We start from the raw sequence: 26,390 nt of genomic DNA, 5'->3' as shown, positions 1-26,390 counted from the left end.
CCGTCGGTAATCCAACGCTAATCTGTCGCTAAACAGTTTAGCAACGGATTAGCATCAGATTGGCGACGGATAGCTTTTATCATAAAATTTTAGTCGCTAAGTAGTGACAGAACTTATCCGTCGCTACTTTCATCACGAATTTGCGATGGATTAGAGACAGATATGATTTGTTGCGAGTCTGTCGCTATTTTAAATTAGCGACGGATAATATCCGCCGCTAATTCATCGCTAAATTAAAAAAAAAAATTGCTCCCTACCGGGCGGTATTCCGGCAGCAATAGGCCGGACTTTTACCGCACCACACATGCATTGCACCCGAGCGGCCCGACCCGCCACTATGGTGTCTTTTAAACAGAATTGGCGCGTTCTCTGACCTCCATCTAAATCTTCAAAGGCTTCCTCCTCTTATTTTTAATTTCATGAGTTCCCAATGCTCCCTACTGAGATCCACCATCACTTCATGCATAAGCCATTAATGCATCAACTTGTTGAGCGCTCTGAGTAGATCCTGCCTCCACACAATCGTGTTCCTCTATGAACTGAAGCCAAGCATCATTTAGCTCGTCCTCAACATGTGCAGGGGCCGTGGCTAATCCAATGAAAAATTTGTTTTCTTCAACTGCAATAACAGTGAAAAAGGAAGCACATAAAGAAGTACCATACACAAACTAAGAAGGAACCAAATTGATCGAAGTTCGAATTTTTGCTTCTTGTTGTTACCTTCAGAGTTAATATAAAAAACTGCGAGCATATCGAACGATTCATCAAACGGTGGTCGGATTGGTCGAAGATACCTTTTTCGGTAACGCCGAAATGACAGGATGTTGGCTGCCACAGTGATGGTGACCAAGACTCCGGCAAGCTTCGTCACAGAGAGGATTAAGCCAAGCACGGACTCCGGCATGCTTTGTCACAGAGAGGATTAAGCCAAGCACGGCCATGAGAGAGAGAGAGAGAGAAGAGGAAGCAATAGAACCCGTTATGGGACGGTTTAAATTTCGAACGGGGAGAGAGGAAAAAGTTTGCGCCTTTGATGGGACTGTTTAAATAAAAAATTAGTGACGGAATTAGCGAGGGAATTTTTCCGACGCTAATTAACAACGGAAAAATTCCTTCGCTAATTTTGTTGCTAATTAGCATTTTCCTTGTAGTGTTTGGTGACGAAAAAATTCCATCGCTAATCAGCGATGAAATTAGCGAGGGACATATTTCCGTCGCTAATTTTGCAAATATTTCAAATGTTAGCGACAGATAGTTTTCTCTCGCTAATTCGTCACAAATTTACGACGGAAAAAATTTGTCACAAATGTTCGTCGCTAATTAACATTTTTCTGGTAGTGTTTCCCATTATAATGTCATTGGCTCCAAATAGGTGTTTTGCACTGATGGCTCTGTTGCTCGATATAAAGCTCGTCTTGTTGCTAAAGGTTTTTATCTAGAAGAGAGCATCAATTACTTTAAGACCTTTATTCCTATGGTGAATCCCATCATCATTCGTGGTGTTCTTGCTCTCGGGGTTTCTATAGACTGGCTGATTCATCAGTTGGATTTTAATAATGCTTTTCTTAATGGTCTCTCATCTGAGGATATTTATATGACACAACCTCAAGGCTTTAAAGATCTCTCATGTCTTCAGTATGTTTACAAACTTGATAGGGCCTTGTACGGACTCAAGCAGGCTCCGCGTGCCTAGTACCAACGTCTCAGTTCCTACCTTCTGACCTGTGGCTTCTGCATCTTGCTCTCTGATGCTTCGTTGTTTGTTTTTGGAGATCGTGGCTTGGTTGATTATTTACTTGTTTATGTTGATGATATTATCATTACCGACAGTTCTTCAGTTGCCATTCATGATTTAATTAAGTACCTTAGTGTTGCTTTCTGTATCAAAGACCTTGGGCGATTAAATTATTTCTTGGGTATTGAATTGAAGTTCTTTATGCCTCCTCTGGGTTCTTTCTCTGTCAGCGTACACATGCTCTTACACTACTTCAACGTGCCTCTATGGCTGCAGAAAAACCGATCTCCACTCCACTAAGCTTTGTTTCTCGTTTATCTAAGGATGGTGCTAGTCCTTTTTATGACTCTACTTTATATCGCAGTATTATGGGAGGTCTCTAGTATCTCACCATCACCCGGACAGACAATACATTTGTTGTTAACAAGGCTTGTCAATTTATGCATCAACCCACGGTCACACATTGGTCTGCTGTAAAACACAGCCTTCAGTTTGTCAAGGTGATTAATCATCACGGCTTGTTCCTTGCACGGTCTCCTTCTCTCCATCTTAGTGCCTTCCCTTATGCTAATTGGGCGGGCAACGTTGATGATCGCAAGCCTACAAGTGGTTTTGCAGTTTTTCTTGGCTCTAATTTGGTTTCCTGGTCCTCCCGCAAGCAACGAACTGTCGCTCGGTCTAGTACTAAAGTCGAGTACAAGTCCTTGGCCTGTGTTGTTGTCGATCTTCTTTTGCTCAAATCTCTCCTCTTTGAGCTTAGATTTGATACATCTTCTCCACCTACTCTTTGGTGTGATAATCTGGGGGCGTTATATCTCGCGGCAAATTCTGTTTTTCATGATCGCACAAAACATGTTGAAATTGATTTTCATTTTGTTCGAGACTATGTGCAAAAGGGACATCTTCAAGTGCAGTTTATTAACACCTTTGATCAGCTTGTTGACGGTCTCACTAAGCCTCTTCCTTTCTCGCGACTTACTTTCATTCGTGAAAAGCTCAACGTTGTTGACCCCACGTTGAGCTTGCAGGGGCATAAGGATAAGGATCGTTCGGTTGTTACAGATAACAACATGCTGGATCAATCTAGAAGAGCTACAAAAAAACCGACTCTCAGTGTCAACAAGAATTCGGTTAGAGATAAAAATATTCTGGACAAATCCATAGGAGTTCAAATTAAAAAGATCTGAAGTTACGAGAAGACTTGGATTTGGCGTAACGTAGACAGTTGGAGATGTTCGTGTCTATCATTTTTGATAAAATGATAATCACTATCGTCAGATATTATTGTATTTGCTATAGTTGTGTAATTCTCGGTATTCTTAACGATTGTAACATATTCTTGCATATATATACATGCTCGACCTCTCGGTGTACTAGAGATAAAATGGAGCTTCTCATAGTGTTTGAATCTCTTTCATGATGCACCAGCATCATGTATGGCTTTTCTGCTACCTGGGGTGGCGGGTTTTATCTATGTACTCTACCTCATACACATTGGGATTCTGTTTGGTAAGGGAACTTGATATCTCATCACAACCCCTCTATCTGGTTTGATTTGTATCTCTCTTTTTCTATGTTAATAATATTTTCTATTCTGTCAAAAAAAGAATGATAGATATTGGCTAAACTGATTTGCATTCAGATGGAGAAAAACTCATATAAAATGCGATTGTTTTAGGTACGATCAAATTCAGATATTCTTCAAATTTGGATATCCATCAAATTAAGTAGCAAAATTCAAAACCATATTCAAATTCAATTATAATTGGATATGGTGTTGGCTTACCAAATCTAACTAAAAGGATTGGAATTCAGTCAGATATCAAGTAAATCTGATCCGTTGACAACCCCACTTGGTAATTAGTAATAAATATATTTGAAATATACTTAAAATATAATTTAAAATAAATAGTTGTCTACGACTCACAAGCAATTGGTATGAAGTTCTACTGCTATATATTGATCCCAGCTTTGGAAAACTTTTCTTTTTCCTTTTGTAAATAAGAAAGCTTAAATCAACTCTGCCCGTTTAGCGTGCTCAGGCTTGTCATGAGTTCGAGCTTTGCTCAACTCTCCACAAAACTGAGTCAAACTTAAACGCCTCAGGCTCGGCTGGTTCGGCTGAAGTACCAGCTAGCCCTACCTGCATGTGATGTTCATGAGCAGATAAAGAAAAAATATGTTCGCGCATGCGTAGTTGGATTGTCTCTGAGGCTCTGTTTGGGGGCTGGTAATTGAGAGCGGCGATGGGCAATTCATTAAATCCCCATCATCTCCATCGATTGGGAGAACACCTGTTAGTTGAGAGTGGCGTTGGGAGGGGCGACCACATTAAAAAATCATCCAACTTCAACAACATAAGGGGGAATACTCCTTGAGCAAAGTGATCCCAAGCGTTGTGGTTCAGTTTTGTGGAAGGAATGGATCCCACCATATGGCTTATGACAGGGGAGTATGGCAGGATCACGTAAAAAGGGAAGGGGACAGAAAAGTGACACCTGTCTCCGTGGATCATACCCCTTTAGCAAGTTTGCTGAAAAGTCTGTAGGGACACAAAAGACAGTTGTCACACTCTTAATGACTCAAGATGGGATCCAATATGCCACGTGATAGGATCGGTTCTCTAGTATAGACAACAACTTAAGCATGCCGTTGGGTTGGAAAGTACTCATAGATGGCACTAACGAGGCTAAGATCAACGTTCTCTCTCTCTCTCTCTCTCTTTAATATATATATATATATATATATATATATATATATATATATATATATATATATATATATATATATATATATATATATATATATTCTAGTGATAAAGGAGTCACACAGACTTTATTAGATGCAAATATTATTTTAAGGGATAAACTGTAAAAGGATGGTTACAATATGACAGAGATATATCATCAGGGATACCATCCATCCATCCATGCATCTTTATTCTATAAAAAGAGCCTTCTTTATTCTATGGCAAATACCATATTTGGTATCTCATACCTAATAGGGACGTTGCCCTACATAGTTACCAGGAGGGTCGTAGTTGCAGGTGATGAAAATGGCACCGTTGTCACACTTGACCCTGGCGCACCCCAGGCGCAGTGAGTTTCTCCACACGACCTGGGTGTAGTGCCCACATACTTTCCCACTGGCACAGGTGTTGGAGTCGTAGTCATAGTCGCTCCTTTCACTCACCCATGAGTTCACAGCATCAGCTGCGGTGAACTCTGCTCCACTGCCCCAGAAGAGGTTCTCTCCATATGGTCCACCAGAGTGGATTAGGCTGCAGTCGCCCATCCTCTGGTTCGCGTAATTCTGGGCGTAGGCAGCGACATTGTCATCCCAACTGAGAGGACCGACGCCGACACTTGAGCGAGGAGGGTTGTGAGCATCAAGGAAGTCTTGGGGTGAGTTTTGGGCATGGCTCCCATGGATCCCTAGGCCAAGCAACAGTGCAACAAGCACTAGTGCTAGTGAACGCAAGCCCATTTGGCCCCAACACAACCAACAAACTTGACACTATACTTCTCTTCTTAGAGGAAATCAATTCTTTAGAAACACTTCCTCAATGGTGATAATATAGCAAGGGAAATGTAGCCAATTTATAGAGCAAACGCAGCTTAAGTCGATGATTGGTTTCGTCATCACTTTCAATTTTGAAAAGTATTGCATGGAAATTAGAAAGTTTATTTCTTTGGAAGGTTCACTCATACCGTGATACGTAGTCTCAAGAAGATGGCCCACCCTTTTATGATTTTCTATTCCAACATGGAAATCACCCGTTGAGATGGTGGGGCCCAGGATAAAAAATATAATAGCCTGCACTGCAGTATGGACCATTCTGAAGCGATCAAAACCCCTTGGCCGCCCCCATCTACGCACCTTAATTGGATATCAAACTCTCAGATCTGGTATTGGCCATATCCGACCAGAATCCAAACCGTTTACATCCCTAACTAAGGTTTTTCTGAATGGTACACTATAGTTATAACTCATATTTCTCATGGTAATTACAAATCTTTGGAATAGAAAGTCTCTGACACACACACACACACACACACAAATTAAGGACTTATATGTTGTTTAAGTGGACCGTTCCCAGGATTAGAGACCTAGGCGTGCTGGCTGTGTCAGCCGTGCCTACGATCACCGCCCTGACGTCTGTTTGAAAGACTTGCAAGTCAATGAATTGAAGATGTGGATGATATTTTTTGTTCGACTAAGTTAGGTTAAATTAAAAATGAGTGGTCGAACTCTGGCGTAGGAGCTGAGTGGAAAGAGTCACAAGTCGTGATAAAATATTTGAATACTTGGATTTGGTGGACCATTTAAGTAAGTGGGGTTAAATTAAAATTAGAGATTGAATTTCCGTTAAGAGCTGTTTGGAAAGGGTTAAATTAAAAATGAGAGATTGAACTTTGATTTAGGAGCTGTTCGGAAAGAGTCTCATGGCATTGTAAACTACACCTTAACAAAACTATGATGAAATAATTTACTCTAATTATATTTTTTTGGAAAATAATTGTACTACCACTAAATATAATATAATGCTATTTCACAAATTAGCAACAAGATATCACAATATTCTTCAGATACCCATCCGCTCCATTTTTGCTGAATATGGGGTGTTTGTGACGATTTTACCGTTTTGCTAAAACAAGAAACGATGAAATTATACTCAGACTCACCTATACTATTTTAGCGAAACTCGCCATTTCAGTGAAATTCGGTGCCAATGGAACTAAGATTAGCATATACAGTTTGAGCGAAACTCAACATTTCAGCCAAATTCAACCACCAGCAAAAGGAACATCTTCTTGTGTACCACCCAACTCTTTGAACATATGTCATCCGATTCCTCATGGGTTGCCTTTTCCGTGTGACTTTACTTCTATTAATGATATGTTTTCCTTTAAAAACATGTCAAAGGAAAAATCCAAAATGAAAAAAAAAAAAAAATAAAAAACACCTTATTAACATCCATAAGAAAACTATCAAGAAAATAAAATATTTTGAATAAATTTAATCTTTGGCATAGTTGAAACATGGTTCAACACATTTTGAATAAATTTAATCTTCCTGTTTTTTATCAACAGCAAAACAAAGCGTAAGGCGTGTGTGTCAATTGGGCGAGACTCATTCTTTGCCCTCTGACCCCTCAACTCACACGATAGAAGAGCATCTTGATCTTGTGTTTTTTTTATGTTTGGGAACCAGCCTCGATTGCCACAATTCAGTGATATTTTTATTTTCTCAATTTTGTGGATGCATTCTTTAGATGTACATGGTTGTCCGTCATAAAGTAAAAATCTGAAGTTTTTTCAGTTTTTCATCATTTTTGAATGCATGTGGAGAATAAGTTTGAACGTCATATCAAATCTTTTTTAAGTAATTGGGGTGGTGAATATTGACCCCTCAGCTTATATCAAATCATGTGGTATTGAACACTAGGTCACCTAACCTAACGGTGTGGAGTGCAAGCATCCACGTATTGTTGAGACTGGTCTTACTTTGCTTTGCTGGTATGCAATCAAGTCTTTCATTAAAGTAAGTAATAGGATTATGCCTTTATCAAAGCTGTTTTTTTTTATCAATAAACTTCCTTCAAATACAACCAAAATGAAATCCCCGTTAAGGAGCAGACTCAGCTCAACCATGCAATGTGAGATGCACACAACCTATTTCAAACCAAGGTTGTCAGGAAGGGGAAAATGCCATGAAAAACAGAAAATGAGAAATAAGACTTTTTAAGGCTCATCTGATTGATATATATATATATATATATATATATATATATATATATATATATATATAACAATTCAGATTAATCATAAAACAGTTCAAACTATAGGGCCTAAGGGGGCAGGAGAAAAGAGGGCCTAATATGTTCAGTTCTCGCGCGTGTGTGTGTGTTATATACAATAAAATGAAATCCATAAAAATACATAAAAATTTCATTTAAAGTAAATAGCCTACTCAAGTGTTATAAACCAGCACAATGAGAAACGTGTTTTCCACGAGTTTCCCACGTATAATGTTACTAATATTTGTTCAAACTCACGACTTTCCTTCAACTTGGTAATGTTACAAGAAGCCCCTTAGCCAGAAGAACAGAATCCCCGCCGGCGTCGAATTCCATCTTATCAGTTCTAGCCAGCTGAACCTATTTATTTATTTGATTCGGACCCAGATCTTTATTGAACCCGACATCGTTTGTTTTGAAACAGACTGGGTGTTGCTTTTGTGAACCATATCACCACGAATTACCTTGGCTCAGGTTGGAATCAAAAGTCTCGGGGTAAGCCCTCGGAGCAGTGTTGTGAGAGGCGTACGCCTCAGAGGCGAAGTGCAAGCTCAACGCGTCGCTTCGCCTCATCGCATTTACAACCTTGCTTGAGAGTCTCACGTTGTGAGAGGCGTACGCCTCAGAGGCAAAGCGCAGGCTCAACGCCTCGCTTCGCCTCATCGCATTTAACAACCTTGCCTCGGAGTTTTATGCCGACATGGACAGAGGCCATAGTACGGCAGGCTAAGCCAGCCTGGCTAAGTCTATGCGGCTGGGGTGGTCTCTCGAGTAAAAACTCAAAAAAAAAATTTGTTGGAATCCAACACAATAGCACTTCTATTTCTCACAACTCAATGTGGCGATCACACTATGACTAACCAATGTCACAAATATTAGTAATTGGATTTTGTTTCTTTTTTACACAGGAAAATCTCACAATAAACTAAAATTTCATTCTTTTAGAAAATTGTCTACACGCAAGGTTCTAAGAAATACACTAAATCATGCACTAATCGTTAAAATTTTGAAATTGTGAATTATATCGTAATAAAATTGTGATATCTTAAAAATATTACAATTTCATCCGGATTTCTTTTTCAATGTATCTTGATAAAATCGCAATATTTTTCCATCATATGTTCCATATTTAATTTGCTACTGTTACACAAGTTGTGTGTTTCAGTCAAAGATTTCCTTTTGACCCATTTCTGACAAAGATTTCCTTAATTTTGACCCACCCAGGGACCGACAGCATCTGCTGTCATAGACTGAAACCATGTTCTGAAGCGAGGCGTACAAACCTTTGGATTTGGGCTGGACCTTGATCCAACTTTCATGTACCAGTGCTGGGTATATATGGATCCAGGTCTGATTGGACCTAGCTTATTCATTACCAGGTTCTAAGTCTGGTTTTCGAATGGAAAGAACCAGAGATGATTTAATCGGGCAAAACCTATAATTTTTAAAGGAACTTCTACATATAAAGTTGCCTGATCTTGAAGGTTCAGTCTTAGGTCTAGTTTGTTAAAACCATATCCAGCTCCATTTGTATATTATTCGGATTATGCATGCAGGTATGACTCGATTAGCTATGTAGGCTTACTTTAGTGAGCCCAAACCATCTTATTATCAGGTTTGTGTTAGATGTTGTTAGCTAACTAACACCTGACCATTGGGTGACCCCGTCCTCGGCGAGGGTTCCTCTTCATAAAAAAATTGAGGCTCACCGGGGCTCTGCACAGCCTGGCTAGGTGCGTTCAAGTTGAAGGATGTCAAGAGTTTGATACCCAGGGTGTACTTCCCTTACTGCGAGGTGGGCAACCTCAGGGCATTATGCCATCGGACATGGTGATCATAGCTCACAGATTGTGATGTTTTAAAAAGCCATAGAGAAGCCAAAATCAAAGTTGTAAACCACGATCAAAGGTATTTTCCTATTTAGGAACGATCCAGGCATCCTTAACGATTCAAACAATTCAGTTTGTACACTTCACCTATATGGCTATATGTATAAACGTATCTAGCCATGTCACGAACATTAAAGAGATATTTTGAAGATATCGTGATTTTACCAAAGGCCGAAACATTCCTGTGAAAAAAAATGAAATTTTCAAAATATATCCTATATTTTGAAAATATCACATTTTTAGCGTAATATTAACATGAAAAAATATTTTTTTAAATGTTTTTATATTGTTAGTGCAACTTTATATATTTAATACATGCCATATTTTCTAGGGATTTTTCCATAAAAAAATGAAAATTTTTAATTTATCTTTAGATTTTTCAAAGAACAATATTATTTGCGACCACGGTATCACTACAAGAAAACACGTTGTTAGCGACGGTCGGTAGCGACGGTCGGTAGCGACGGAATATTTTCGTCGCTAGTTAGCGACAGATTAACGAGCGACAAACATCCGTCGCTATAATCCATGAAGCATACGAAACCAGCGACGGAATATAGTCTGTCGCCCAGTCCGTCGCTATTTAGCGACGGATTTTGCGACATACTATTTTGTCGTTACGGCCGCACGATTTACCGACGACTCTTGCGACAAACTCTAGTCCGTCGCTACTTAGCGACGGACTTGGCGACGGAGGATAGTCCGTCGCTGGTTTCGTAAATTTGATTTACGTGGGCTTAGCGACGGATTACATCTGTCGCTAAGTTTCGAATAACCCTAATCCCATACAGCTTTTCCTTTTCTTCTTTCGTTGCTCCCGCCGTTCGCCGCTTCCGCCGTCCGCCGGTTTCACTCCCGCTGTTCGTCGGTCCCACCGTCCGCAGGCCCCGCCGCCCGGAGAAAGGTAAAGGACGCCCCCCACCCCCCCTGCGTTTTCCGACAGGGGGTTAACCCCCAGCGTTTTCCGGCACGGGGTTAACCCCCTGTCGTTTCTGGCAGGGGCCCTCTGCCCCCTGCCTTTACGGCAGAGGTTAACCCCCCCCCCCCCCCCCCCGGAACTGCAGGGGGTTAACCCCCTGCCTTTCCTGCAGGGGGGCGACCCCCTGCTGTTCCGGCAGGGGTCGACTCACTGGCGGAAAGGCTGGGGGTCGACCCCCTGCCCGAACAGGGGGTCAGTTAACTCCCTACGTTCCGTAAGGGGGTTAACCCCCTATGTTCCGTAAGGGGGTCGACCCCCTGCCGGAACAGCAGGGGAGTCGACCCCTTGCCATAACAGTTTTTTTTTTCGTGGTGACTTCATTTAAAAACAGTGTTTTTTTGTGCAGATTTTTCAACGAAACCAGCTCGTGCTCAGCCATCTGTGGTAAGTAAGTGTCAAAAATAATGCAAATCGTGTAAATACTCGTGGTGAGTAAGTGATGCAAGTGTATCACATGTTATTTAATTTATTAGATGTAACACTTTATTGTTCACACACTCACTTAGTTGTTGATATTTAGGGTTGCTTTGTTGGAGTTCGGAGATCATGCTGAGCATGATTTTAATGTATGAATATTGAAGTGCTCTTATTTTTGGAGTACGGAGTCCATGCTAGGCATGGTAGTAGTTAGTGAAATATTGAAGTGTGTTTGCTGCAGGTACATGTTTGTCATTTGTTTGATATGAATGATTATGATGTATTGCAATGTTTGATGTAATTGTATCCATGCTTATATGTAGTTACTTTCAATTTGATTATGACTTCCATGTAAAATTGTATAATGAAAGCATGTTTCAAATGATTGTATCGTGTTATATTAGCCTCGCAAGCTCAACAAGTTTATTATACTTCATATCCGAGTATAAAAAAGTCAAATAAAAATGAATGGTGGGCAGTTTGCAAGGTGAAGTCCAAACTATACCCTGAGTATGATCAGTTACAGGAAGATGAGTTAGCTGAAGACAGCGATTACTATCAATCAGATGATGTCTATGACATCGCTTATAGTCACGATGTTGCGCATGATATGCATGCCATATCTCCATTGGCCGATAAAACATTCATAGAGGAATGTGATCCAAATGATGTACCAAGTGGATGGGCAAACAATGAAAAAGAAGAAGAAAGTCAAACTAGTGACGAGGAAGAATTCTCAAGCTAGTGAGCAAAATCTTATACTACAAACCTATATTTAAATGCATTGCAGTACTTGATGTGAATGATTTGAATTATTTGAATGTATTGTAATACTTGATTCAAATGAATGAGTTGTATTGCAATACTTGGTGTGAATGATTAAAAAATTTATTTGAATATATTGTAATACTTGATACGAATGATTCGAATGCATTGCAATACTTGATGTGAATGATTTGAATTTTTTGAATGTATTGTAATACTTGATGCGAATGTATGAGTTGTATTGCAACACTTGATGTGAATGATTTGAATTATTTGAATGTATTGTAATACTTGATGCGAATGTATGAGTTGTATTGCAACACTTGATGTGAATGATTAAAAATTTTATTTGAATGTATTATAATACTTGATACGAATTATTTGAATGCATTGTAATACTTGATGTGAATGATTTGAATTATTTGAATGTATTATAATACTTGATACGAATGATTCGAATGCATTGCAATACTTGATGTGAATGATTTAAATTATTTGAATGTATTGTAATTTATGCAACGAATAATTTGAATTATTACAATACTTGATGTGAATGATTTGAATTATTTGAATGCATTGTAATACTTGATGTGAATGATTTGAATGCATTGCAATGCTTGATGTGAATGACTTGAATGCATTGCAGTACCTGATATGAAAGATTTGAATTATTGTAATACTTGATGCGAATGACTTGAATGTATTGTAATACTTGATGTGAATTATTTGAATGTATTGTATGACATATGTTATTTGTTAGAATATGGTTCGTGGAGGTTACAGTGGTCGCTCATACAGTAGTAGTCAGGCCCAACCTTCATCTTCACGGGCTTCTGTGATAGGTATATCATTCAACTAATTGGATGCTTGATTAGTTCAAATGCGCATTCTGAGAATTTCTAACGTATTTTTTTACAGATGATGTTTCGCCTATACACGACCCACCTACAGCAGTTGATCACACAAGTCAGGAGCCAACACAGGAAGCAGGGTCTTCTCAGTCTGGCACAAGAAGACTCATTCGAATAGTGTATATCAATAATCGATCGTAAGTATTTCGTTTTTCAATTATTGCATATCTTATAAATATTTTATATTGATATTTACTGTGTAACAATTCATGTGCAACATGAGGTTTGAGCCACAAGAAGTAGTACGGGAGATTAGGAATTCACTTCTTCAACTTCTACCAGGACCGGTTGCTCAATGGAAAGAGTACCCAAAGGAGGTGTTAGACAGATTGTGGTCCTCATTCACGGTATACAGTTGTTCCTCATAGTTAATGTGTTTCATATTTAATTTGTTTAAGTAATGTCTATTAACTTTCTGAAAATATTTGTAGGCTTCGAATCGCTTCGCAACTACGGTGGAAGAAAATGATGCAAGGAAGGTATGGCAGAAGGTGGCGGTCAATCGATTTGCAGACATGCTGCACATTATGAAGACTGCAGCAAAAAAAGCATCTAGCGTAGTAGATGATCCACTACAGTGGAAGGGCCATGACTCTATTACTATCAGGAGAGATTTCTAGGATGAAATGTGCGATAAGTGGGCGAGAGATGCATTTCGAAATCGCTCTGTGAAGGCTGCACAAAATCGAGTGAAAATGCTCGAAGCCCATCTACACACAGGTGGCTTTAAGACATTTGGGAGTCACCTGAAGAAAATGGTAACTCATCAATATATAATATTAATTTTATAAGTATTGTTGCAAACTTGTGTATTAAATCTTTTGTCCTTTAACTTCGCAGGAAGCAGAAAAAGGAGTCATTGTACCATATAAGGATGTGTTTGTTGAAACACATAAACGAAAGACCACGGGAGACTTCGTATCAGAGAAGGCAAGAACGACAACGGTATGTATTTATTATATTAATAATCATTACAATATGCAAGTTATCATAATGTTATCATTAATTATTAATGCATACTTTAAACATTATTTTGTAGGAGACATATGAGCAACAAATGGTAGAGCGATATGGCGATGACGCTACTCAGCATCCATCATTTGATCCTACAGCATGGGTGACTGCAGCAGGTGAACCCAAAAAAGGTCGTGTGTTCGGGTTTGGGAGTAATTTGAACACTTCACCAGTTATTGCTTCTTCCAGTTACGGTTCACAGGCCACTTTCGCCGACATAAGCTCCAAGTAGCAGCCTATTCTTTCCGGTGATGATGTACGCCAGATCATTAAGGACACAATGCATGACTACTTCCATGACATTGTCGCCCCCGTTCTCCGAGATGAGATCACCAGTATTGTGCTGAATAGAGGATCTTCAATTGTAGGTCCATCTCAGGTATAATCACATATTCAATTTTTTGACTGCCTTAGCACACATATGAGCATGATAGAATCACATATATAACTTTTTGCCTGCCTTAGAGCACATATGAGCATGATAGAATCACATATAGAGTTTTTTTATTGCCTTAGAGCACATATGAGCATGCTATAATCACATATAGAGTTTTTTTATTGCCTTAGAGCACATATGAGCATGCTATAATCACATATAAAGTTTTTTGTCTGCCTTAGAGCACATATGAGCATGATAGAATCACATATAAAGTTTTTTTGACTGCCTTAGAACACATATGAGCATGCTATAATCACATATTCAGTTTTTTGACTGCCTAAGAACACATATGAGCATGTTATAATTACATATTCAGTTTTTTGACTACCTTAAAACACATATGAGCATGTCAAAATCACATATATAGTTTTTTTACTGCCTTAGAACATATATCATTCATGATAGAATCACATATAATTTTTTTTGCTTTGTCTGCCTTAGAGCACATATGAGCATGCTATAATCACATATTCAATTTTTTGACTGCCTTAGCACACATACGAGCATGATCGAATCACATATATAGCTTTTTGTCTGCCTTAAAGCACATCTGAGCATGGTAGAATCACATATAGAGTTTTTCTAGCTGCCTTAGAACACATATGAGCATGATATAATCACATATTCAATTTTTTGACTGCCTTAGCACACATATGTGCATGATAGAATCACATATATAACTTTTTGCCTGCCTTAGAGCACATATGAGCATGATAGAATCACATATAGAGTTTTTTTATTGCCTTAGAACACACATGAGCACATGATAGAATCACATATAGTGTGTAATTTATTTCATTATATTTTGTTTATCAATACTGACTGTTCTTTTCTTGTGTAGGCTGCTAGCGATAATCAGCGTAGTGGAGCTGAAGGGACAGATAAAGGCAATGAACAAGAAGACGCACAAAATCTTGGCGATGAATAGAGAACTGTGTTGAAGAAGTTCTATTTTTTTATGTTTCCTAATTGTAATTGTTGAATTATAAATAATTAAACTTGTAAATTGTAAAGTGGAATGATTAATTGTTGTAGATTCCTTTTATATGGAACCAGGAGAAAAGAGGGCCTAATATGTTCAGTTCTTGTTTTATATATATATATATATACTTAAATGAAATCCATAAAAATACATAAAAAATGTCTTTTAAAGTAAATAGCCTCCTTAAGTGTTGGAAACATGCACAATGAGAAACGTGTTTTCCATGAGTTTTTCAGGAAACGAGTTTCCCACGTATAAATGGAGCTTTTGGTAACTTTATTCAAACTCATGACTTTCCTTCAAGTCTTTTAAATACGTTACTGAAAAGCAACTTCAACAATCCATCCACACTTTTCAAACTAACAATGGAGATGAATTTACTAGCCATGAGTTTGAAAACTTTTTATAGGACAATGGCATAACTCATCGGTTTTTGTGCCTAGATACCCCGAAATAGAACGAGCTTGTTGAGCACAAACATTAGCATGTCGTTGAAACTGGGCTCAGTCTCTTGCATTCATCTTCTTTACCGTATTCCTTCTAGGTTGATGCCTTCGCACTACCACTCAACCCTTGTTCTAAATCGGAAGATCTCGTATGAACTCCTTTTTAACAAACCAGCCGACTATAATCATCTTCATATTTTTGGTGCCTCTTGCTACACTCTTTTAACGCCTTATCGTACTTCTAAATTTCAGCCCAAAACTTCTCCATGTATCCTTCTTGGCTATGCCTCTCGTCATAAGGGTTATCTTTGCTATAACCCCTCTCATAATGACACATATATTTCTTGCCATGTCTATTTTGATGAATCCATTACTGTCTCTATTTTGTCCTCTGCTTCTCTTCCCTCACCCACCCTTTTTGATTGGGGCCACTCTCAGCCTGTTGTTCTTCCTTTCCCTGAGCTACCTCCTCCTGATCTGATGCCCCCTTCTGATGTTTTGGCTCCTCCTGCTTCTCCCACTTCTAGTTCTCTTGTGAGCCCCATCTCGCTTCCTGATCCCCCTATTGCCTCTTCCCCTCTCCTTGCGTCCATTGTCAATAGGCCGGTCGATCACACTCATCCCATGGTTACTCTCTCTATGACTAACTCCCTTAAGCCTCGTGTCTTTATTTCTAACCAGTATCTCATCTCCGCTGAGTGTTTTAGTTATGTCCTACTCCCGCCTAAACCAACTTCTTTCAAACAAGCCAGTCTTGGCCCTAAGTGGTGCACGACCATGAACGGTGAATTTCATGCTCTCTAACTTAATTGCATTTGGCACCTCGTTCCTCCTCTTTCACTACAAGAAACCTGTGGATTAGCGACAACCTAATTCCATCAGTAATCCGACGCTAATCCGTCGCTAAATAGTTTAGCGATGGATTAGCGTTGGATTAAAGACAGATAGCTTTCATCGTAAAATTTTCATCGCTAAGTAGCGACAGAACTTATTTATCGCTACTTTCAACATGAATTTGCGATGGATTAGCGACGGATATGATTTATTGCAGTCTATCGCTATTTTAAATTAGCGACGGATAATATATGTCGCTAATCCATCGCTAAATTTAAAAAAAAAAAGTTTGCTCCCTACCGGGCGGTATTTCGGCAGCAATAGGCCGGACTTGTACCACACCACACATGCATTGCACCCGAGCGGCCCGGCCCACCACTATGGTGTCTTTTGCACAGAACTGGCGCGTTCTTCGGCCTCCATCGAAATCTTCAAAGGCTTCCTCTTATTTTTATTTTCATGAGTTCCCAATGCTCCCTGCTGAGATCCACCATCACTTCATGCATAAGCTATTAATGCATCAACTTGTTGAGAGCTCTGAGTAGATCCTGCCTCCACACAATCGCGTTCCTCTGTGAACTGAAGCCAATCATCATTTAGCTCATCCTCAACATGTGCAGGGGTCGTGGTTAATCCAATGAAAAATTTGTTTTCTTCAACTACAATAACAGTGAAAAAAGGAAGCACATAAAGAAGTACCATACACAAACTATGAAGGAACCAAATTGATTGAAGTTTGAATTTTCGCTTCTTGTAACATACCTTCAGAGTTAATATAAAAAACGACGAGCGTATCAGACGATTCATCAAACGGTGGTCGGATTGGTCGAAGATACCTTTTTCGGTAACGCTGAAATGACAGGATGTTGGTTGCCATAGTGATGGTGACCAAGACTCCGGCAAGCTTCGTCGCAGAGAGGATTAAGCCAAGCACGGACTCCAGCATGCTTCGTCACAGAGAGGATTACGCCAAGCATGGCCATGACAGAGAGAGAGAGAGAAGAGGAAGCAGTAGAGGCCATTATGGGACGGTTTAAATTTCGAACGGGGAGAGAGGGGAAATTTTTCGCCTTTGATGGGACTCTTTAAATCAAAAACTAGTGAGGGAATTTTTCCGTTGCTAATTAACAACGAAAAAATTCTCTCGCTAATTTCGTCGCTAATTAGCATTTTCCTTGTAGTGTTTGGTGACGAAAAAATTCCTTCGCTAATTTCGTTGCAGATCAGCGATGAAATTAGCGAGTGAGATATTTTCGTCGCTAATTTTACAAATATTTCAAATGTTAAGGACAAATAGTTTTCTCTTGCTAATCCGTCGCAAATTTACGACGGAAAAAATCTGTCACAAATGTCTGTCGCTAATTAGCATTTTTCTGGTAGTGTTTCCCATTATAATGTCATTGGCTCCAAATAGGTGTTTTGCATTGATGGCTTTGTTGCTCGATATAAAGCTCGTCTTGTTGCTAAAGGTTTTTATCAAGAAAAGAGCATCAATTACTTTAAGACCTTTATTCCTATGGTGAATCCCATCATCATTCTGTAAACACCCCAAATTTTCACCTTCATCTAGTGTTTACATTTCATATATCATTGCATATCACTGCATACATTTTTGCATATCATTTCATCGCATTGCATAGCATTGCATGTCATTACATGTCATTATATCTCATTTTCGAGATCCAGCACTCCTATTTTCAAAACATCCAATCCAGATTTGAGTTTTAAAGCTTTCTTTCAAAATCAATTTCAAAACCTGGGTTTTTATTCAACATTCTATCATTTTCCAACCCCAGGACCTCATATTTCGAAATATTTTCTCAGAAAACAATCTGGATTCATTTTAAATGCAAATTTCAATTCTCAGATGAGACCCATTTAGGTGGTGTCGCTTCTGGATTCCTTTACTTGTCAAAAATCTCCAAAAATTTAAGAGTCTTAGTTGGATCAGGACTCTTTTTCCAGAGTCCAGTCGGATCAGAACTCTACTTTTCACTACCTTTTTACCTGTTTTCGGAGAAAACCTTTTAAAATCTTCTATTTTGGCCAAAATGTTAGAGTCCTAGTTGGATCAGGACTCTTCTTCAAGAGTCCAATCGGATCAGGACTCTTCTTTAGAGTTTCAATTGGATTGGGACTCTAATCTTTTACCGCTATTTTATCTATTTTAATCAAATCTTTCAAAATCTTTCAAAAAGAGTCAGAAACTCATAGTTTTAGTCAAAACAGGACTCTGTTTAGAGGGTCCTAGTTGGATCAGGACTCTGATCCTAATTTCAATTTTGAGAAAATCTTTCAGAAATCTTTCAATCTACCAAAACTATTACACTTTTATCAAAGAATTTCAAAATTCTGAGGTTTTATCTCAGAGTTCTGATCAAATCAGGACTCTACCTCAGAGTCCTGATCGAAGTAGGACTCTATCCAAAATTGATTTTCTCACTTCATTTTCACTAGTTTTCAAAAGCTTTGCTTAAATTTCATCATTTGCTTATCAGAAAACTAAAATTCTTAGAGTTCTGATCGAATCAGGACTCTTTCTCAGAGTCCTAATCAGATCAGGACTCTGAACCAAAACTTTAATTTTATCCTGTTTTTAACTATTTTTCAAAATTCTCTCATTTGTTTTCTCAGAAAATCCAAAAATCTAAGAGTCCTAGTTCAATCAGGACTTTGTCCTCAGAGTCTCAGTTGAATCAGAACTCTGTTTTATTCCAGTATTCGTTGTTGTTTTAACAAGTTCTTTCAACTGTTTTTCAGAAAATACCAAAAAAATCTAAAGTTTCAGTCTGATCAGGATTCTATCCCGGAGTCCTAGTCCAGTCAGGAGTCGGTTTTGAAGTCTGTTTTTATTCCCTTTTCACTTATTTCCATTTGTTTTCAAAAATTAGGTCATTTTGTAGAGTCCAGTTAATCTAGGACTCTATTTCAGAGTCCTGATTGAGTTAGGAGTCTAACCCTGACAGTATTTTCTGACTTGTTTTACCATTTTCGATGAAATCTTTTCAAAAATTTCTTTATTTGGCTTTTAAAAACCAAAATCACAGAGTCCTAAAAATCCAAGACTCTAGCCCAGAGTCCAGTTCGCTTGAGACTCTATTTTCAAAAATCTTTGAATTTCAACTATTGATTTTAACCCCTTTTCAAAGTCATTTTCAGTATTTATTTCAAATTTTCAAAACTCTGATGTGGGGTCCACTCAGTTGGCGCCATATCCAGAGGAGTTCTGACCCAGTTAGGACCCCATGCCATTTCAAAAATTCAAATTTTAAGATTGCTTTTGAAAATCTTTTTGAAAACTCCTTCAATTTCAAGTTTTAAAATCATTTTTTGAAAATTCAAGTGGAGCCCACTCGGGGTGGCGCCACATTTGAATAAGTCAAGGTTAGACTAGGGTTAGTCACTGTCCTAGTTAGGTTAGGGGTTTATAGGAGTCAAAATCAATTTTAAAAATCCATTTTATTTAACTTTTAAACCATTGGTTTTTAAAGGTTTTAACTTCAGGTTTTAAAAACCAAATGTGGGTCCATACTAGGTGGTGTCACATTTGGACTTTCTAGGGTTTAATTAGGGGTTAATTAGGGATTAATTAGAGTCTCACCTAGGCTATAATTCTCCAAAAAATCGTTGCCCCTTCATTGGATTTATTAGAAAGAGTTCTAAAAAAATAAAACTCCTTAATTAACCCTAATTAAGGAGGTTTTGAAAACTTATAAATAGGGGACTTCAAGAGGTCAAAGGGGGCTCTTTTTCTCTAAAATTTTCGTGGCCTCTCTATCCTCTCCAGCACCTCCACCTTCCTCCATTGCAGCTGCAGCCCCAAGGTGAGTTTATTTAATATTATTTTATTAGTTTTTATGATTTTTCAATAGATTTCACCATGGAAACTCTTGTGTTCATGGATTTAACCATGGATTTCATCCAAGAACCCCAAAATCGACCCAAGAAGATGATCTAACTCAGTTTGAGGGTGATTTCAAGGATTCTAATCCATTAGAATCGATGAGAGGTACGTTTTTCATGTTCTTAACCGACGAAACGTGAGATTTACCCGTTAAATGGGTTAAATCCATGATTTCAAAGGTGAAAGCAAATTCCAGCCATGGATTCCCTGTATTTTATTTATTTCTTTGCTTATTCATGTTTATTACACGTTTTCCAGCATAGAAATCAATTTTATTTTACTATTTTATGGTTTATTTTATTGTTTTCATTAGTTAATGCATATTTTCTCAAGTTTCTTAGATTTCTGTGTGTTTTTAGTTTAGAACAGAAAAGAGCATGCTGTTTCGGATTGAAATATGTGTTTTTAATTTCTGATTTTTTTATATGTGATGCATGCATATGTTATTGAACTACTGTAAAAAAATCAGAGATTTTTGGACTTCGGGAACCCTGTCAAAAAAATCAGACATCAAGTCGGGTTTTTAAAACTTTAAAATCATTGTTAAAATCAAGAGGGTAACTTGCTGTTATGATATTTTTTTCATCCTATATTCGATTTTAGATCTATAAATTGCTATGGATTCATGTTGATTAGATCTATATACTGTAAAATTTTCAGAATTTTTTATCACTGCTTAGTATTTTTCCTCTGTCAGAGACTCTGATTTTCAATTTAAAACTCGTTAGGGTTTACCAAAACCCTAATCAGACTTGTGTTGTTTAAAAATCCCAAAATACAGATCCGATTCATGATCTGTAAAAAGTGAGTATTGTTATTTTTATGTCAACTGTTCACTGTTAAAATATCATATATTTTTAATGATAACTGCTATTTATCCCGGAATTTTCAATTGAAAGTATCAGTCAGGACCAAAGTTAAAATCAATATATTCAAGTCCGGATTGTCGGATGAGTATCTCCCTGGTTTTAAAGGCTTTTTCAGATCTGTAAAAAGGAAAAGTTTTGTTTTCCTGTCTATTTGTTCTTTGTAAACTTTCATAGATTTCCATGGAGGTTTGACCCCTGGTTTGGGTCTTGGACTGAGACTGGTTGGTGAACTAGGTCAAAAATAGCATATTTTTAGGGTTTGATGCTATTTTTGGATTAATTTAATGCCAAAAAAATATTTTTATAATTCTAATTTGATATTAGGGTTATAAAAAGTGCAGGTACCAATTTTTAGGATTTTTAGAATCCGTTTGATGCTTGAATGTCTTGAATTGCAAAACAGGGCACCCGAAGAATTCCAAAACACTGCAAAAATCACAAAATTTGTGATATTCTTAGATTTTCGTGTATAAGCATATATTTTTAGGGTTTAATCATATTCATAATCATATTAGGATGCTTTGGGTTTAATTTGATGCTCATTTGATTTCATTTAGTGCATAAAACCTAAATTTTTACCAAAATATTTTCTAAAAACCCTGATTTCAAGGCCATAGTCTTGCTATCAGGGGCAATTTAGCCATTTGACCTCAATTTCGAAATCTCTAACCCTAATTTTCATATTTTAATCATGTCATAGCATATTTAGTTTAATTTATTTGTATTTGAATTTCAAAACTTGCATTTTATCAAATATCTTTCTAAAAACCCTAATTTCAAGGCCATAGTTTTGTTATTAGGGGTATTTTGGTCATTTTGACCCCAATTTCAAAATTTCATATCTTCTCTTTCATATTTATTCAATTTTATTTCATATTTTATCAATTTTGATTTAAGAGAATCATGGCAAAAAGGCTTATATCTAGCAAAATCCAGTAATTTCTAGATATTACTGGATAAATCTAGAAAAGCCAACATATCATCACTAACAAAGTTTTCTAGTTTTGCAGGTACATTGAAGACTTTATTTTTCATGTATTTAAATTTCAATAGTGATGTAAACTAAATTAAACTTTGGAATAAGAATTTACATTTCCTGCTTAGCTTAGGCAGCATTGCATATAGTTTATTTTTTTAAATAATGTTAATGTGTGATGGATGATGATTCATGCATATTCAAACTCACTATGGTCTACACGAATGGCACATACACTAGCTTTTATGAAGTTTATAAACTTGGTGGAATTCGTATTTATGGCCATAGTCAGAATATGAATGATACCCAGATTTATGATCTTCACATTAGCCACATTCAGCCTACACTCTTAGGCTAACTTAAAAAATGCACTGCATTTCTCAAAAATACAAAAAAAGAATTTTCTCAATTCCTCAAATCCATATTCATTCATTTCATGCATTTGCCAATGCCAATTCAAATTTAAATTCAAAGAAGTTTATTTTTCTCAAAAATTTCCTAAGTCTTATTCAAAAATCAATTTTCTCAAAATATTGATTTGCCAATGATATTTCCCGAGTTCCAAATTCGATTTTTCTAAGTTATATTTTCAATTTCAAAGTTTGAATTCAAAGAAATCAAGTTTTTCAAAGTTATTTCACATTTTCACAAAATCTCAAGATTTCTTCAAAAACCGATTTTTACTTTTCTCAGTAGTACATTTCAAATCTCTATTCACGATTTTCCATGTGATATCTATTCTATGTGTTTCAGTTATTCAAAGCAAACATCATGTTTTCAAATGTGCATTTTCAGAAAATTCATAGCACATGCCTGATTCTATGTGCATTTAGAAATTAGAATATGATTTAGACAAGTTGAATAGAGCAGATCAGTAGATTGATCCTTGGTTCGATTACCCCTGTTAAAGGTGGCAAGAACGGTCGAACCTCGTACCGACAGGTGAGCCCCATTCTATGGAATTTTCCCGCATTTTAAAACGGAGGCGAGTTATTTTCAAAAACTATTTCAAAGGTCAGTTTGACTCGCAAAAAGTTACAAATTTTGCGATGATAACACATTCGTGTTGTTCTTGCTCTTGGGTTTCTACAGACTGGCTGATTCATCAGTTGGATTTTAATAATGCTTTTCTTAATGGTCTCTCATCTGAAGATATTTATATGACACAACCTCAAGGCTTTCAAGATCTCTCATGTCCTCATTATGTTTACAAACTTGATAGGGCCCTGTACGGACTCAAGCAGGCTCCGCGTGCCTAGTACCAACGTCTCAGTTCCTACCTTCTGACCTGTGGCTTCTGCATCTTGCCCTCTGATGTTTTGTTGTTTGTTTTTGGAGATCGTGGCTTGGTTATTTATTTACTTGATCATGTTGATGATATTATCATTACCAACAGTTCTTCAGTTGCCAATCATGATTTAATTAAGTACCTTAGTGTTGCTTTTTGTATCAAAGACCTTGGGCGATTAAATTATTTCTTGGGTATTGAATTGAAGTTCTTTATGCCTCCTCTGGGCTCTTTCTCTGTCAACATACACATGCTCTTACACTACTTCAACGTGCCTCTATGGCTGCTGCAAAACCGATCTCCACTTCACTAAGCTCTATTTCTCGTTTATCTAAGGATGGTGCTAGTCCTTTTTATGACTCTACTTTATATCGCAGCATTATGGGAGGTCTCTAGTATCTCACCATCACCCGGACAGACAATACGTTTGTTGTTAACAAGGCTTGTCAATTTATGCATCAACCCACGGTAACACATTGGTCTGCTGTAAAACACACTCTTCGGTATGTCAAGGTGACTATTCATCACGGCTTGTTCCTTGCATGGTCTCCTTCTCTCCATCTTAGTGCCTTCGCTGATGCTAACTGGGCGGGCAGCATTGATGATTGCAAGTCTACAAGTGGTTTTGCAGTTTTTCTTGGCTCTAATCGGGTTTCTTGGTCCTCCCACAAGCAGCGAACTGTCACTCGGTCTAGTATTGAAGCCAAGTACAAGTCCTTGGCATGTGTTGTTGTTGATCTTCTTTAGCGCAAATCTTTCCTCTCTGAGCTTGAATTGGATACATCTTCTCCACCTACTCTTTGGTATGATAATCTGGGGGCGTTATATCTCGCGGCAAATTCTGTTTTTCATGATCACACCAAACATGTTGAAATTGATTTTCATTTTGTTCAAGACTATGTGCAAAAGGGACATCTTCAAGTGCAGTTTATTAACACCATTGATCCGCTTGTTGACGGCCTCACTAAGCCTCTTCCTTTCACTACAAGAAAATACGTTGTTAGCGACGGACATTAGCGACGAAATTTTTCCGTCGCTAGTTAGCGACGGATTAGCGAGCGACAAACATCCATCGCTATAATTAATGGATCTTATGAAAATAGCGACGGATGTTGCAACGTACTGGTTTGTCGTTACGATCGCACCATTTACCGACGACGTTCACGACGGAATCTAGTCTGTCGCTAAATAGTTTGCACATAAAAGTATTAAGTTATCAATGCATGCATCATAATTCTTGTGATTGTATGACATCATATATTGCATGATAAATTTGATATTTTCTTCATCATAGCATTCTGATGGTTCTCTTTTAACTGGTTATGATACTATTTGTAACATCATACAACAAAATGACTGTAAACCGTGAATGGATGTATCGTAGGATAGTGGACAATGAGTTATCGCATGAATATATGGATGGTGTTGACAGTTTTATTGAATTTGCAACGGCAAGTGTCAGTACAGTAGATCCCACAGGTCGGATTAGGTGTCCCTGCAAGATTTGTAAGAATAATCAATTTGTAGAACCTCATGGCGTTAGACATCACCTATACAGGAAGGGTTTTGTGAGTGATTATCAGAACTGGACGTTTCATGGAGAAGAATTTAGAAACGATTTTGATGCACGGGTGAATATGGTGCATGATAATCCATATACGAATTTGATATTTGATGTCGCAGAAACAGAACTGGGTTCTGCTTTGAGTTCTAGTGATGTAAGAACTGCCGTAGATGAAGAATCACCAAACGATGCAGCTAGTAGATTTTATGATTTACTTAGAGATGCAGATGAGCCACTTTGGAATGGTTGTGAGAGTCACGCTATCTTGTCTGCAGTTCTTCAACTAATGAATTTGAAGTCCGAGTATAATTTGAGTCAATCATGTTTTGACCGTTTGTGCATGATTGTGAAGAGTTGTTATCGTCGCAAATTTTTTCCCGTCTTCCCTTCCTTGCGGAAGAGAGAGGGAAATGCTTTCGCGATTCAAACTTGACCGGATTTTGGAAATTGTTTTGAAATACTCGCCTCCGTTTTGAAAATTGCGGGAAAATCCATGGGATGGGGCTCGACCTGTCGGTATGAGGTTCGACCGTTCCTACCGCCTTTAACAGGGGTAATCGAACCAAGGACCAAAATTATGCTTGACTTAGTAAAATCATTGAAATTATGTTCTATCCTAAATGCACAGAGAATTCAGGCATGTGCTATGAGATTTGGTAAAATATAAGTTGGAAAATATGATGTATGCTTAGAAAATATTTGAAGTTGAAAGGTATTTCTCAGGAAAAGATGGAAATCAATCTCTCAGGAAAACTCAGACGAAGAAGGTTTTGAAATCTCGAGAAAGTTTATAAAGAGTTGGAAAATCTTGAAGAAATGAGAATCTCAGGAAAATTTTAAGAAAGCTTAGAAAGACTTGGAAAACCATGAAGAAATGAAAATCTCGGGAAAATCTTGAGAAAGTTTATAAAGACTTAGAAAATTGAGAATCTCAGGAAAATTTTAAGAAAATTTATAAAGACTTGAAAAAAATGAGAATCTCAGGAAAATTTTAAGAAAATTTATAAAGACTTGAAAATTGAGAATCTCAGGAAAATTTTAAGAAAATTTATAAAGACTTGAAAAAAATGAGAATCTCAGGAAAATTTTAAGAATTCTTGAGAACTATGAACTTTGAAAAGGAAAACACTTGTTGAGAAAATGCAGACTTTGAGAATTTTCTTAAGAAAATGATAGGAAATTTATAGGAGAGATTCATTGGAGAAGTAAATTCAAAACTTAGGAGATTGAAATCCTGAGAATCTGGTCTTTGAAATGCCTGAAAATCAACTTTGATTTTTTGAAAAAGATGAGAAATTCCTTTTGAAAAGAATCTTAAGAAAATAACATTCCAAGGAAAATCATATGAAAACTTTGATTTGGAAAATCCAACTTCGAATATCATCATAGTTTCTTGAGAAAATCGATTCCATGAAGTGAAAATCTTTTGAGAAAATCATGAGAAAAACAAATGATGCAGATGATGTGAATGACTGAATGCACTTTTGAAAAGATTTCTGAAAATTTTATTGGAAAATGTGGATTAAGCCAAAGTAAATCCTTCCTATATTCTGACTGTGGCCATGAATATATTCAGGG

At 37.5% G+C, this 26,390-nt stretch overlaps 2 protein-coding genes and 1 pseudogene across 2 annotated transcripts; all 3 read right to left on the bottom strand.

Annotated features, from left to right (window-relative positions):
- Positions 1–458: 458 nt before the first annotated feature.
- LOC149838938 (galactolipid galactosyltransferase SFR2, chloroplastic pseudogene) lies at positions 459–904 on the bottom strand (annotated as a pseudogene).
- A 3,658-nt stretch (positions 905–4,562) lies between these two features.
- On the bottom strand, positions 4,563–5,302 carry LOC149838937 (pathogenesis-related protein 1-like). Its single transcript, XM_090007857.1, has one exon. It carries the CDS (start codon positions 5,219–5,221, stop codon positions 4,733–4,735), a length of 489 nt encoding a protein of 162 aa, XP_089863983.1. The 5' UTR covers positions 5,222–5,302; the 3' UTR covers positions 4,563–4,732.
- Positions 5,303–16,709: 11,407 nt separating this feature from the next.
- Positions 16,710–17,157, bottom strand: LOC149838936 (galactolipid galactosyltransferase SFR2, chloroplastic-like). The gene is made up of 2 exons (XM_090008347.1): positions 16,974–17,157; positions 16,710–16,870 (listed from the first exon to the last, which is right to left on the bottom strand). Exons 1-2 carry the CDS (start codon positions 17,155–17,157, stop codon positions 16,710–16,712), a joined length of 345 nt encoding a protein of 114 aa, XP_089864473.1.
- Positions 17,158–26,390: the final 9,233 nt, after the last annotated feature.

The sequence above is a fragment of the Nuphar pumila genome, chromosome 5 (assembly GCF_984573655.1).
Source record: "Nuphar pumila chromosome 5, dmNupPumi1.hap1.1, whole genome shotgun sequence".
Lineage (NCBI taxonomy): Eukaryota > Viridiplantae > Streptophyta > Magnoliopsida > Nymphaeales > Nymphaeaceae > Nuphar > Nuphar pumila.
Note: the sequence above shows the minus strand (reverse complement) of the source record. Positions and strands in the feature narration are given on the sequence as shown.